This window comes from Ochotona princeps, chromosome 10 (genome assembly GCF_030435755.1).
Source record: "Ochotona princeps isolate mOchPri1 chromosome 10, mOchPri1.hap1, whole genome shotgun sequence".
NCBI classification, from domain to species: domain Eukaryota; kingdom Metazoa; phylum Chordata; class Mammalia; order Lagomorpha; family Ochotonidae; genus Ochotona; species Ochotona princeps.
Window position 1 is genome coordinate 75,139,475 of NC_080841.1, and position 13,678 is coordinate 75,153,152.

At 46.4% G+C, this 13,678-nt stretch overlaps 1 protein-coding gene across 2 annotated transcripts in view; it reads right to left on the minus strand.

Moving 5' to 3' along the window:
• Positions 1-13,678, minus strand: part of MPP7 (MAGUK p55 scaffold protein 7) — a 173,814-nt gene that overhangs the window by 41,026 nt on the left and 119,110 nt on the right. For both annotated transcript variants that reach the window (XM_058669646.1, XM_058669645.1), the window contains exons 6-11: positions 11,868-11,999; positions 6,369-6,450; positions 5,861-5,946; positions 2,830-2,904; positions 2,466-2,662; positions 1,984-2,048 (exon numbers count right to left, since the gene is read on the minus strand). In XM_058669646.1, the coding sequence (XP_058525629.1) occupies positions 1,984-2,048; positions 2,466-2,662; positions 2,830-2,904; positions 5,861-5,946; positions 6,369-6,450; positions 11,868-11,999 (637 nt within the window). The remainder of the gene's footprint in view (positions 1-1,983; positions 2,049-2,465; positions 2,663-2,829; positions 2,905-5,860; positions 5,947-6,368; positions 6,451-11,867; positions 12,000-13,678) is intronic.

Below are 13,678 nucleotides of genomic sequence, written 5' to 3' on the forward strand. Positions count from 1 at the left end.
TTATTCACAAAAAAGTAAATGACTGTATACCAATTTCCTATTTTGTTTTAGAGCATTATTCTGTAGCAAAGCACACGATAATGTGAACCTCCTATTCCAAGCTTCCACGGGCCAAATTTGAAATCCAGAGAGCTGTACAGCAGGCAGTGTATTAAAAGTCTTGGTTATATACAAAGAATCACTGTCAAAACACAGGCTAAGGTGCTTTGAATGCCACTGATATATTTGAAATTAATTCCACTGACTTTTGTGTATCTGATGTTTCTGAGGCAGAGAAATTTAAAGTGGAATTTCAGCTCTCTGAAAGTGAAAGACACCGGTTGTCTGTAACTTTTACACAACTCCAATCTCTCTGAGGGAAGCCAAATTTACTATGTGCTCAGGGTTCACTGGGATAAACCCGATCAGATTTATTTGACAATAAATAAGATCTATGTAGGAGACAAATAACATGCCTCTTGGTGAGTTTAAATATCATCAAGACAAGACAGCGAAATGGAAAAGAAGGGAAGGAGACAGGAAGAGGGAGGGGGACGAGTATTACTACTGAGTGGTACTGAAGAGCCAGAAACAAAGAAGCTAGTGCAATGAGCACACTTTGGTGCAAACACTGAGATGTTGACACAACAAAGAGAATATGCAAATAAGCAGATACCAGATCCTTCACAACCACTGCTTCTACACATATATCACACACACACACACACACACTCACATTCACACACATCTACTTGAATTCTTTCAGGGAACACATTCGCATTGGTCCAAAACTTGAAATAAATGACAATTCAACCTTGTACCACTTCACCTCAGTGGCAGGTTCAAAGACAATCACATTCACTCTACTTTCTGAGTTTTGCAAGTTGGAGGCCAGGTGTATCCAGCATGCTGGGATGAACACACCAGTCCCCTAACACCCTCTCCCCCAGTGTAATGGAGGCTCAAAGCGGTAGGCAGGTGAACAGCTCGAGGCTCTGTCCAGCTGCAGGGGCTGCAGTGCAGTCAAGCCCTGGCAGACCAGGCAGGGCTCACGGCACAGGCTGCTCATGTCCCTGCAACTCCCACATAGGGCTCGCAACAAGTGTTTTTCCCTTCTGCCGAGACGGGACACCAGAGGACCAGCAGGCTTTTGCATCAGCGTTAATGTCATAAGTGCCTGCTTGCTGTGAGATTTATTCTCGGCTGCAGTTTGGCTCTCTTCAGATGCGATTCCTGGGCTATAAGTGCCTACCGACTGACAGGAATATAACAGGAGATGTGAAAAATGCAGTGATACCAAAAACAGATGTGGGTGTAAAATTCCAGGACCGCTTATTGGCTCATTTCACTTTTGAAGGTACAATTTCCATGCTGAAAACACGAGGCCTTGAACACATATACACACAAACCCCTCTTAAAATGCCTAGGACAGTGAGACATTTGGGAGAGACTTGACAGGGTAGGAGGTGGGAAGTAGGAAAGGCTGAGAGGGTGTCCACAGGGAAGAACTCATCGCTATTCTGGCCGTGTTTTTTTGGGAGTCTGACACTACCTTTTCTCTTACTCAGTCTCTTTCAATCTAGTGTAGCAGTAACTCCAAACAGATGGGCAAAAGGTCAGAGTTTTGATTTGTGGATAAGGAAGGAATATCTTGCCCAAGCCTCTTGGCTTTGGAGAAATAAGACTAGTCCTTGAGGTCTTGGGAGTCTTTACGCAACTACCCAAGTATGGGAGTCAAAGAGAGCCGCGGTTACTTGTGACTTTCTTAGAGTGAGTTATATATGGCGACCCTGGTCACCTCTTGGAAGCTGCGAACTGATGTTAACGGTCCTCGTAGGACTTTCTCATTGGCTGGGCTCCTAAGCAATACTCAGCGAAAGCTACTGCAAGGAAACAGGACCCCTTAGTCTCCAGCACCTCCCTTCCTTCCCTTCCCCCCTCCGCACCTGCTCTAATAGTCAAAAAACAATCAACTTCCTCTGCATTCTTAGGAACATTACTTACATGATTTCCTGCTGGAAACTTTCAAGGGCTGAACTAATACCTCTGTTCGTCTCAGGGCCAATCTCCTGCAAGAAAGAGGTCATGATGCTAATCAGTTTCCAGCCCAGGGCACAGGTACATACAGCACCAAAACGCTGCTGAAAATTTCAGGGGGGCAGTGAAAATAAACACAATTCAGCCCATTCAAGTTCAGAACCAAATCTTCTACTGTCAAATCAGCCTTTCTATCTGCAACCTTCCCAGCCTTCTGGCTGCAGAAGGCAATGTACTGTTCTTTACTCACTGTAGCAGCAGGAAACATGGGGTGACCTGGGGCTGCCCTATTATATTTGGACATCATTCATGCTAACTTGGATGAAGCAGATCCAAACCTGAGGGGGGAACCCTTCTCAGGCAAGGATTGACATATATCATTCTCTTGTGAGTGATGAAAAACAGAAGGTCAGCTGAAGAAAGGCCACTGTTATGCACCTATGGCTCACCTCTCCTGGAAATGCTTGGAGGGAATCAGGCCTGCCCGGGGATTGGTGTCGCCCTCGTGCCTTGCCTGCCACCATGTGGGATCGTCCTGGCTCATGACCTGAAGGATGTCACCCTTCCGGAATGCAAGCCCGGCCTCCTTACACGGGATCGCCTTGTCCTCACTGGGCTCATAGTCAAACAGGGCCTTGAGGAACACCTGGGAGGAAGCATTGTTGAAGGAGAAGAGACAGCACAGAAAATCGAGGTGACGCAGACTGCACACTTCCGAGTTAGGCAATGCTTGGGTGGGTTTGAGGGACACACACACGAAATGGGAAAGCACTACTCCTCCCCCACCCCATAAGGCTTTCACGCACTGATTACCTTGCCTTCTTTGGAGGGGGTCTCCTCTTTGATGCTGGGTATAATCTTAAATGTGATGGCTCCCTGAGACTGTGCCTGAAGACAGACCAACACAGATCACTCTAAGTTAGGAATGAAGACAGTGGAGACCACACCAGGAACACGCAACCTCAGGGTTCCTAGCCTGAGTCAGACAGTCCAAACGCAGCAAATCATGGACAGCAATTCCTGGAGCATAAGACAGCACTAAAGCTCTTCAAGGACATTAAGAAAAAGTGAACCACTCACAGTCTACATTTGCTTCCAGTGGACTGAATAATGTCAATGAGCACATTACACTCTTGGCCACACTACATCAACACAGGACCAGGAGGAAAACACAGGGTCTCAAGTAATCAAAGTGTGACTTTACTGAAACAAGGCCTAAGTGTCTACATTTATGTCTTGTGAAACAGAACAAGTGAATGGCCAGCAAGAAACTCAGGATTCTGTCAGTGGCAGTGCCTAGCAGAGAAAACTAGAAACAACAGCCCTATTGAGGCCAGCATCAGGGTGTAGCAGGGATGCTGACTGGGTCCCAGAGGCTCCACTTTCAATTTTGCTCCCTGCCAATGGCCTGTGAAAAGCAGTGGAGGACAGCCCAAGTGTTTGGGTGCTTGCTGTCTACTTAGGATACCTGGAGGAAGCTCCTGGGTACAGATCCTCTCTCTCTCCCCACCAAATTTCTTTGTACCTCTAACTCAAAATATTTGAATAGACCTTAAAAACAAAGACAGTCCTAACTATTGGATTCTGGGTAACGTAAACCGTCTATGCTGATTAAAACAAACAGCATCAGCCACAAATCTTTGCTATCTCACACAGGATGAGTGTAGCCTTAAACATACTATTAAACAAATTTCTATGTATATTTCTTGTTTTAGCATTTGAAATTATTTCTGATTGCCTGTTACTCCCTGCTAACTTGCAATCTCCACTAAAACACTGAATACCTGGCACATATTTAAGAGAGCTAAGGGAGTCCCTTGTTGCTGTAAGGTTTACAGTCTATTTGCAGATATAAAATGAAGACTGTTCATTGTATCCTTGTAAATGAACTTAAAAATTATTATCGTCCAGGCCTACAGTAACTCCATGCAAGTTTCAAATTTCCTAAGACACCTGAAGTAGCTTCACTATTTAGCATGCCTAGGATTTCCAGCTTGCAACACAGCCAGGCCGATGAGAGAGGGTGCTGACAGGGGTGTCACTAGCAGATGCCACTGACTGAGTACCTATTTTGGAACAGGCTGTTCCTACTGCTTGACTTTTTACATACTCTATCTCATGCTATCCTCAAAATATTACTGCAAGGTATTCGTCTCTTCTCATTTCGTCATTTAAAAAATGAGGAGGCATAAACAGATTTTAGCATTTTCTAAGTACACAAGGGCTGGGATTCCAAAATCAGCTGAAAATGCAGGCTAGAGATTCCACACAATAAAAGGCAAGTCCAACTGAAGTGCTGTTTCCCAAAGAATCTGTTTTTTTGTTTTGTTTTCTTTGTTTTTTTTTTTTTTTAAGATTTTTTTAATTGCAAGGTCAGATAGGAGGAGGTGAGAGGAGGAGAGACAGAGAGGAAGATCTTCCATCCACCAATTCACCCCCAAGTTGCCGCAACGGTCAGAGCTTAGCCGATCCAAAGCCAGGAGCCAGGAGGCTCCTCTGGGTCTCCCATGCAGGTGCAGGGTTCCAAGGCTTTGAGCCGTCCTCCACTGCTTTCCCAGGTCACAAGCAGGGAGCTGAATAGGAAGTGGGACTTCCGGGACTTGAACCGGCGCCCGTATGGAATCCCAGTATGTGCAAGGCCAGGACTTTAGCCGTTAAGCTACAGTGCCAGGCCTAGAATCTGTTGTTTTAAAAGCGGACTTGATAGGAACCTGGGCAATGGTACAGTGATGCCAGCAACCCATACGGCCACCAGTTTGAGTCCCAGCTGCTCACTTCTGGTCCAGCTGCCTGCTACTGTTCCTGGGAACGCAGAAAAAGGTGGTCTGAATGTTTGGGACCCTGCCACCCAGTGCACCACCCAGTTATAGTTCTCAGCTCCTGGCTTCAGCCTGGGCCAGTGCTAGCTGTTGCAGCCATCTAGGGAGTGAGCAAGCAGGTGGAAGAGCTCTGTGTCTTTCCCTCTGTGCCTCGGTAAAACAAGTCAGTCTTGAAAAAACAAACACACACAAAAAACCAAATTGATGTCATAATACGAGGCATCTTCTTTGTGACTGTCTCTGACCTCCTTCTCTGAGAACAGAATTCCGGACAGCAAGTGTGGACATTTCCTTGACTCCAACCAGAAAATATGTGGTATTTACATTTAAAACCCCAGGGTCTATAGAACTGTATCATATAATGATAATAATAAAAAGAAGTGAAATTTAAAAATAAACAAAATAAAATAAAATACACTTGGTTATACGTAATGATTGTATTCCTGAGTTGCTTTATCACCATAGATTTCTATTACTGTGCTAGTAATAGCATTGATAAACAGAAGTTTTATGCCTGCTGATACTTAAATGTCACTGAATTAAGTCTTAATAGTCCCTGAGCCCGTGACATTCATTCATGTGAATTTCACTACTGTTTGCTCTGATTTCTTGGGTCTCTTCTTGATTTTTTTTTCCATTTCTATTGTATTTTTCCCTTGCCCCTTGCCCCCAGATTCCCTCTCCCAGCTGATTTTCTTGGGTCTCTTCTAAGCTGAGTGGTGTAAAATCTGGCTGTGAAAAAGGGCAGATGGTAATCTGTGAATCATAAAGGCATGATGTCCAACACAGGGGAATAATTGATCCACACAAGTAGTGATTACCATTTAATGCTTTTAGGGAAGACAGAGAACATGGGGCAACAGAGGAAAGCTAAAAGGAAAAGGACACACTTTGGAAAAAAACATCAAATGCACATTATAGAAGTCTGACACTTCTGGCATTTTCCCTGTTCCTACAAGCAGAATTGCAGCATCTGAACTGCAGGGATTTAATCTTTTTAACTTTAAAACAAATGTGCAGCTTACCAGGATCTGTATGATTTCCTGAGGCCTTTTGTCTTCCACTGGGATCCCGTTCACTTCTCGGAGCTCATCACCAACGTGAATCAGCCCTGTGATGCAGACAATTTGGGACATGAAAAGGTGTCATCTGTACCTGTGTCCACCATGCACGCAAGGCTGGGCTCCCATCTTCCAGGGAAGGAGCAGAAAGCAGGCCCTTATTCTTCTGAGGCCCGGGCCAGTCACCAGGGGATGGTGCTGGCCAAGCAACTCTAGTGCCCCAGTCTTGGCCCGGTAATGCAGGTGCCCAGTGTCTTACAAAATAAGCTGCATGTTCTAAGGCGCACAGTTCCTATCAGCAACACCAGAAGCCAGGAGTGAGAATTTCTCACCATTCTTTTGAGTTAAGTTCCCAGCACTTGCATCACTGTGTTCTCCCAGAGCACTGGGATGCTCTGCACCCCACCATGTAGCACCTACTCCTGAAGCATACCCGCCACTCGCCTGTGGCTCTCATCACTTAGATTCCTACCACTGCGATCTGCAGCACCTCCTCTCATGATCCGAGCCACCACAATGGCGCCAGTCTGCTCATCCTTCTTGATGGTAGCCCCCTGGAAAAGAAAAAAAAAAAAAAGCTTTGTGGATGAAGTTGAGTCCCGGGTAGAATGAACAGGGAGCTGGAAACAAGAACATCCATTGAGAAAAAGTACACTCAAAGAATTTGAAGGCATGAGACAGGAGGGCCAAAAAACACGCCCTCTGCCTCACCAAATCGACCAGGGAGACAAAGGAGTCCACTCCATGGATCATGTGAAGGCCTCAGCATAACTGAAAGAGTTTCAAATCTTTAACTTTTTCAAAAGTATAGAAAATAAAAAATGTCCATATCTTTTTTATTTTATTTATTTTTACTGGAAAGGTAGATTTATAGAGAGAAGGAGAGACAGAGAGAAACATTTTCCACCTGCTGGTTCATTCATCAAATGGCCACACAGCTGGAGCCGAGCCAATCCAAATCCACAGCCAGGAATCTCTTCTGGGTCTCCCATAAGGGTGCAGCGTCCCAAGGCTTTGGACCATCCACCACTGACTGTCCAGGCCACAAGTAGGCAGCTGGTTAGGAAGTGGATCAGCCGGGAGACAACCAGTATCCATATGGGATCCCAGCACTTGCAAGGAGATTAACCACTGAGTTACTGAGCTGAGCCCCATATCTTTTTTCCTTTGGACGCACGCCTTACAGCTGAATGTTTCTTGTTGTCACCTTTCACCTTGACCATACCCCATGAAGAAGGTGGGAGAGTGATGGGTGTGTGAACAGAGAAAACCAAATAAAACCCAGCCCTCAGGCGATCTTGTTAGCAAAGGAAAAGGTAAATGACCAGAAGCCAGATGTGTTCCTCCAGGTTCTTAATGAACTTCCACTATCCTTGGTGCAATGCAATGCACATGGGTACTTCAAAAAGTTTGTAGCAAGTAGAATTTACAAGTTTGTTTTGGTGCAAAATAGTTTTAAAATCCACGCTTGGGTCCGGCACGATAGCGGAGCGGTTAAAGTCCTCGCTTTGAACGTGCCGTGATCCCATATGGGCCGGTTCTAATCCCAGCAGCCCCGCTTCCCATCCAGCTCCCTGCTTGTGGCCTGGGAAAGCAGTTGAAGATGGCCCAAAGGCTTGGGACCCTGTACTTGTGTGGGAGACGCGGAGGAAGTTCCTGGCTCCTGGCTATGGATTGGCTCAGCTCTGGCCATTGCGGCCACTTTGGGGGTGAATCGGAGGACGGAAGATCTTCCTCTCTACCTCTCCTCTTCTCTGTATATCTGACTTTCCAAAAAAACAAAAAAAATCTATGCACATGAAGGAACTGCAAACATCTCATGGAAAATTCTTCCAATATAAACTATCCATGGACTTCAAAAATAATTTTCCCATGAGCTTTATGATGTGCCCTCACAACAGACAGCATGGAAAGGGGTAAGGCAAGGTAAGGAGGATTGGCAGGCCAGGAGGCATGAAAATGTGATGACGACATCTGAAGAAGGAAAAACTGGAAGGAGGTGAAGGGCAGCCAGGTTGGACAGAGAAAGCCCAATAGATGTGGAGGTCAAAGTGCAGATTATGAAGGCTCAGGAGGTCACTGTGAGTTAATTCAGTTTTCCTCTGAAGGAAATCTTGTGGATTAAAAGCAGAAGGTGGATTCCAGAAGGATGAGTCCATCAGCTGTATCCACACTGAGGGAAGCAGTGTTAACTTGGCTTTGCAACTAACTCTACAAGGAGAAGGCTTCACTTAGAACATAGTTTGGGAGGCTCAAGTCCATCACGGCGCAGCCCCACTGCTTGGCACCCAGCAAGGGTAGCTGACAGAAGCATGGGGGGAGTGTGTGCGGAGGATCACCTGGTGAGCCAGGATGCAGAGCCAGCAGCTGGGCTCACCTCATGCTTTTACAACTTCCTTGCAAGAACTCCTTCCTGTGGGCATGCCTCAAGGACATAAGGCTGTCCCACCAGGTCTACCTCCTAGACTGTCTCCTAATTTCCACTCTCTTAGTACCATGAATTTAAGACTGTGGGGCTGACATGTCTGCATGGTTTGAAGGCCAACGAATATTCCGACTAATGCAAAAGGCAAGGATGAAAGCAATGAAACACGTCAGAGACTGTTATGCTAATCCAGGGGAAAGATGGTGGGGTTTGGAGTTGACTTGCAAGAGTACAGGTGATGAAAAGTGGTCTGGAAATACAAGAGCTACTAGCAGAGCCAAAAGGATTTCCCAATGGGGTGGCCACGGGATACAAAAGAGAAGAAACAAAGATGAACTGGATGTGTTTTGGCTGAGCAACCGCAAGGTGGAATTGCCATCAACTGAAAGGCAGAAAGACACTGGATGGAACAAACTTGGGGACAAAGATCAACAGTTTATTTCTGGATATATGAACACTGAAATATCTATTAGTCATCCAAATGTAAAAATCAAGCAGACAGATGGATACACAAATTTAAAGATCAGAAGGAAGGGCTGGAAAAGGAACAGTCCCAGAAGTTGCTGGCACACAGACTTTTTTTTTTGTAAGCCACAAAGGATGAAAACACTTCCAGAAGGTTTGGATGGTGAGGAGCACTCCGACTGCAAGGGCTGTGCTGGTGCTTCATCAGTTGATTCTGCTGCCCTAGAGGGTAAAGGTAGACTGAGAAACAGCCCTACTGCCTCCAAGATCCTGCCTCTTAACACACTCCTCACTGTGTCCCCTGCATTCGAGAAGACTATTTCCTTGATGCTTTCCAAACCTCCATTATCACCATTCCCTGATGGATGGTTAGCATAACATAGTGTGTGATAATAACATTAACACTCAATAACACAGGCATGTTACAGGTGATCTGTGTAAAGTTACCTGGGGTCAGCACTGTGGCACAGCACATAAAGGTGTGCCTGGGATGCCAGCATCCCATATAGGACTTCTGGTTTGAGGTTTGGCGCATCTGCTGTTGACCCAGCTCACTGATAATGCACTGGGGAGAGCAGGGGATGGTGGCCAAGTGCTTGAGGCACTGCCACCCACATGGGAGACCCACATGGAGTTCCAGACTTTCTAGCTGTGGCTTGGCCTAGACCTGATCTATTTCCCTCTTTTTCTCTACTGCCCTGTTACTCTGCTTCCAAATACATATATATATTTTAAAAGAAAAAAACTGACATCCCACAGCATATTTTGAATGAGGATTGAATCTAGCATTTTGTAATTTATGCATTGTTAACATCATTAGGAACCTGGCCTCAGTTTGTCCTGTTCTTGGCAACATCCAGAGAATGCTACAGAACTCCTAATGACATTCAAATTTGCTGCATCAAGCTCAAGTCCAGAATGCACTTGAGGAGGTCTCTTCTGGTTTGCTGTTATGAACCTACGGCTCAGCAGCAAGCAACTGCAGAACAGGGAGCAAACAAGTAACTAATCTTCCTCATTCCTACAGAGATCACCAGTTCCAGCTGTGAGTTCATGTCACCACTTTATTCCTGGGTCTTATAACGAGAACTGCAGGAACTTCTTTTAAGATCTTATTTATTTGAAGGACATGGAGGGAGAGAGGGACAGAAAGACAGACAGATAGAAAGAAAGTGGATTCCCATCAGCTGGTTCACTCGCATGAGCCAGGAAGGAGTAACTCCATCCCAGTTTCCCACATGGGTGTCAAGGATGCACCTTATGCAAGAAGCTAGAGTCAGAGCAGAGCCTGGACTGAACCCGGGCACTGCAATGTAGAAAGCAGGCTCCCCAAGTGGCATCTTCACCACTGTACCAAACACCACGGTGTGAGCCTTGACAGCTCCATTTCCCATCCAGCTCCCTGTCGATGCCCTTGGAAAAGCAGCTGCAGACAACCCCAAGTACATGGGCCCCTGCAGCCATGTGCGACCTGGATGGAGCTTCTGGCTTCAGTCTGGCCCAGGCCTGGTCACTGTGGCCATTTGGGGAGTAAACCATTCTCCCTTGCTTTCTCTGTCTCTCCCTGTTACTCTGCCTTTCAAATAAATGTGATAAATCTTTCATTAAAAAATAGAACGTATTACTAATGCATTATCTAACTCTTCAATATAGCCAGTCTTTCAATTACCTTCCTAACTAGGTGAACTATTTCTTACTAAAACATGTGCAGAATCCACCAAGTATGAGCCACTCATGACGGCTGAACCCTGGAGACAGCTTTCTCTGCAGCCCACGTGCCCTGCCACCTCCATAATGAAAACACACAAGTATTTCGGTTACTCTTCTGAGTGCCACAAACATGGAGGGAGAGCACAAGCCTTATAATCTAAGAGGAATCCATCCTAACCTGGAATATGAGGAGCCTTATAATGCCCACGAGTGGACATCAGAGGTTCAGTTGACCCCTTCATCAGATAGACAAAGTCACCTTCTTGCTATCCTGAGCAGGACTACGAGTGCACTTATCAATGTACCACACACAAGTAAATCAAAACAATCAAAAGGGACAAAGCACAAAGACACAGGAAGGAAGAAAAACTGGCAGTGAAAGCTCAAGGGTTTGGTGTGCTACTCTGCTCACCCATTAATGGGGATACTGGGGGTGAGCTGCCTTGCCTCTTTGAACCTCAGCTATCCATAGTCTACAAATACAGAGAAATGAGACCCAGCAGAAGGACTAAATGTCATGTGTGTAACATATGAACATGGTACGGACAACTATTGTACTACCAATAATTGGCTCATTTTTCACTGAGTCTTGTTCACTGTCTACTGCATCAGGGGGCCCAGGAGGCAGCACAGGCCGGCATTATTGGGCCTTGGTGTCTCATGAAACACACGACTGCTGCTTCCAAGGAAAACTGCCCGGGCCATGCCCGCCCTCCAGAGACCTGTGCACTCTGGGTGTCATCGCCCTCTCACCCTTCACTTCCTGCCCCCTCTGCTTCCCTTCCACTTCCATAAGAATAGTGTCAATTACATTGGGCCAACCGACCCACGAGGGCCTTTCCCTTTGAAGACCAGGAATATAATTCACAGACTCCTGTTGGGGGGAGACTGGCACGGTCCAATGGACCAGAGACTCCTTTTCAATATGGGATAAATTCCGCTGCACAAGTAGCTAGTTCTGTTTACAGTCTGTAACATCAGATACCTAATCCATCTCTCTCCAGTGCCTGAGAATAAGTCAGCTTGCCAGAAGAGCCCATGGTAATCTTTTTTGTTAGCCGTGCTGCTTCAGCTCCAATCAGCCACCTTTGCTGCATATGGAACTTTCGTTCCTGTCTGACTGCTGGGGACATCATCAAAATGATTGCTACTTATAACCAGGAGGACGTCTGCCATTTTATGGGGCTTGGCTTTCATTTCTCGACCTCATATTCTGTGAGGGTGAATGACCCCCTTGTGACAGAGTTTGAAGTCACTATTTTAAAGGGAGGTTGCATGACACATGCAGCTGTCAGATCTGGCTTGGTCAGGCTGTCTTCTCAGAGCCCAGCTGGAAATGGAGTCCCCCCCACCACACACACACACACTCACCAGCGGTTCTCGGTTTTTGACCAGGCGGATGATTTTTACGGAGTCCTCCTCCTCCTCAAGGTCGTCCGGCATGGGCGGCAACACAGGGTCATAACTCTTCTGAGCCACAGTGTCATGTACAGACAGCAAGGCCTGCGGAAGTCACAGGCTGGTCAAGAAGAGGAAATTCCAGACCCCAAACAGTGTCCCCATTGTGACCTGACAGTGGCCGTAAGGCAGTACCTGCCAAGATGACTGACGGGAGGAGTTGGAGGAAGGGCCGGCAGACTGCAGCCGCAGCAGGTGGGGACAGGGTTGGCGAAGAGAGAGACGGGGCTATGCGTGTACTGCCAACGAGAACTGGCAGTAGGAACATGAGAATTCTATAGATATTTTCTTTCCTAAATTTTTCCCCACGAGAAGAAAACACAGAGAGGAGATAGCCCAAGTGCTTGGGAGATCTGGATGGAACTCTAGGCTCCTGGCTTTGGCCTGGCCCAGCCCTGACCAATGTGGCTATTTGGGGAGTGAACCAGTAGACAGAAACTTGCTCTGTTTCTCCTCTCTAACTCTACTGTTCAAATAAACAAATAAATACTAATAACAATAAGAATGAGAATGAAGGCCAGGATGAAATCAACAGGGACCCTCCCCCAGAAACAAACAAACAAACAAACAAAACAGCAAAGAGGGACTAGGAGATAAAGGACACTGAGCTTCCCGAGAGAAGCAAAAAGATGGCAGCCCATGTTGGTCCCCACAAAGCTAAGTGCTCGGGCTGCAGAGGGGACCCAGGTGTGACTCAGTGGGCTCCCTGAGGGAGGAACCAAGCAGGAAATCCGAGAATTAGAGGGGCAGAGTGCTCAGGGAAGATAATGGGATGAGCCCAAGTGAAACACCACCTTCCTGACCCTGCTGAGCTATGGCAATCTGTGCAAGGCGCTGTGAAGTCATGGCATGCAGATGGGCATGACCAGCCAGGTCCAGAGCAGGGATAGGTGGCACCCAAAAGTCATCTCATCTGGCCGCATCTGCAACCAACTTTGGCTGTCATGATTGGTAGGGTGGTGGGGGGAGATGGTGCTATTCCGACATGGTACATGGAGGCCAAGCATGTGCCTGAACACAGGATGGTCCTTGTTTCCACCCAAGAACTCAATCCCCAAACAGCATCAGTCTCCGGACTGAGAAATCCTGCAGGAGAACAACCCCTGAGGCTCCCAAGGTGCAGAAATTGGCCCCATTCTCACCTGCGAGAGGGGAAGCCTTAGCACTCCCATGGGATGGTGGAGAGTAACTGAGCTGGTGGGGCCTCAATAAAGGGAAAAATATCAGCCCAAGAGTAAATTTATCAGTCTTACCAAATAAAGTTTAATAGCAATCAAGTAAAAAATTTATCAATAAATCTATCAGGATCAGCAGTATGGCATTTCAGAATAAGCTGCCATCTGCAATGCCAGTATCCCACATGGGCACTGGTTCAAGTCCCAGGTGCTCCACTTCCAATCCAGCTCCCTACTAATGTGTATGGGAAAACAGCAGAGGATGGCTCAAGTCCTTGGGACTCTGCCCCACGTGGGAGACCAGGAAGAAGCTTTTGGCTTTGTGTTGGCCATCACAGTCATCGGGTTTGAACAAGAGGAAGGATCCTTCTCCCTGTCTCTCCCTTTTGCTCTTTAACTCTGAATTTTGAATAAATAAATAAATCTTCAAAAAACAAAGAAGGGTGAAAATGTTTTCAAGTAACTTAACTATGTAACTGAAAAAATTTCAACAATATTATTGATAGAAACACAAATTCTTCCCGCCTCAAACAAGCTAAAATTCATAAC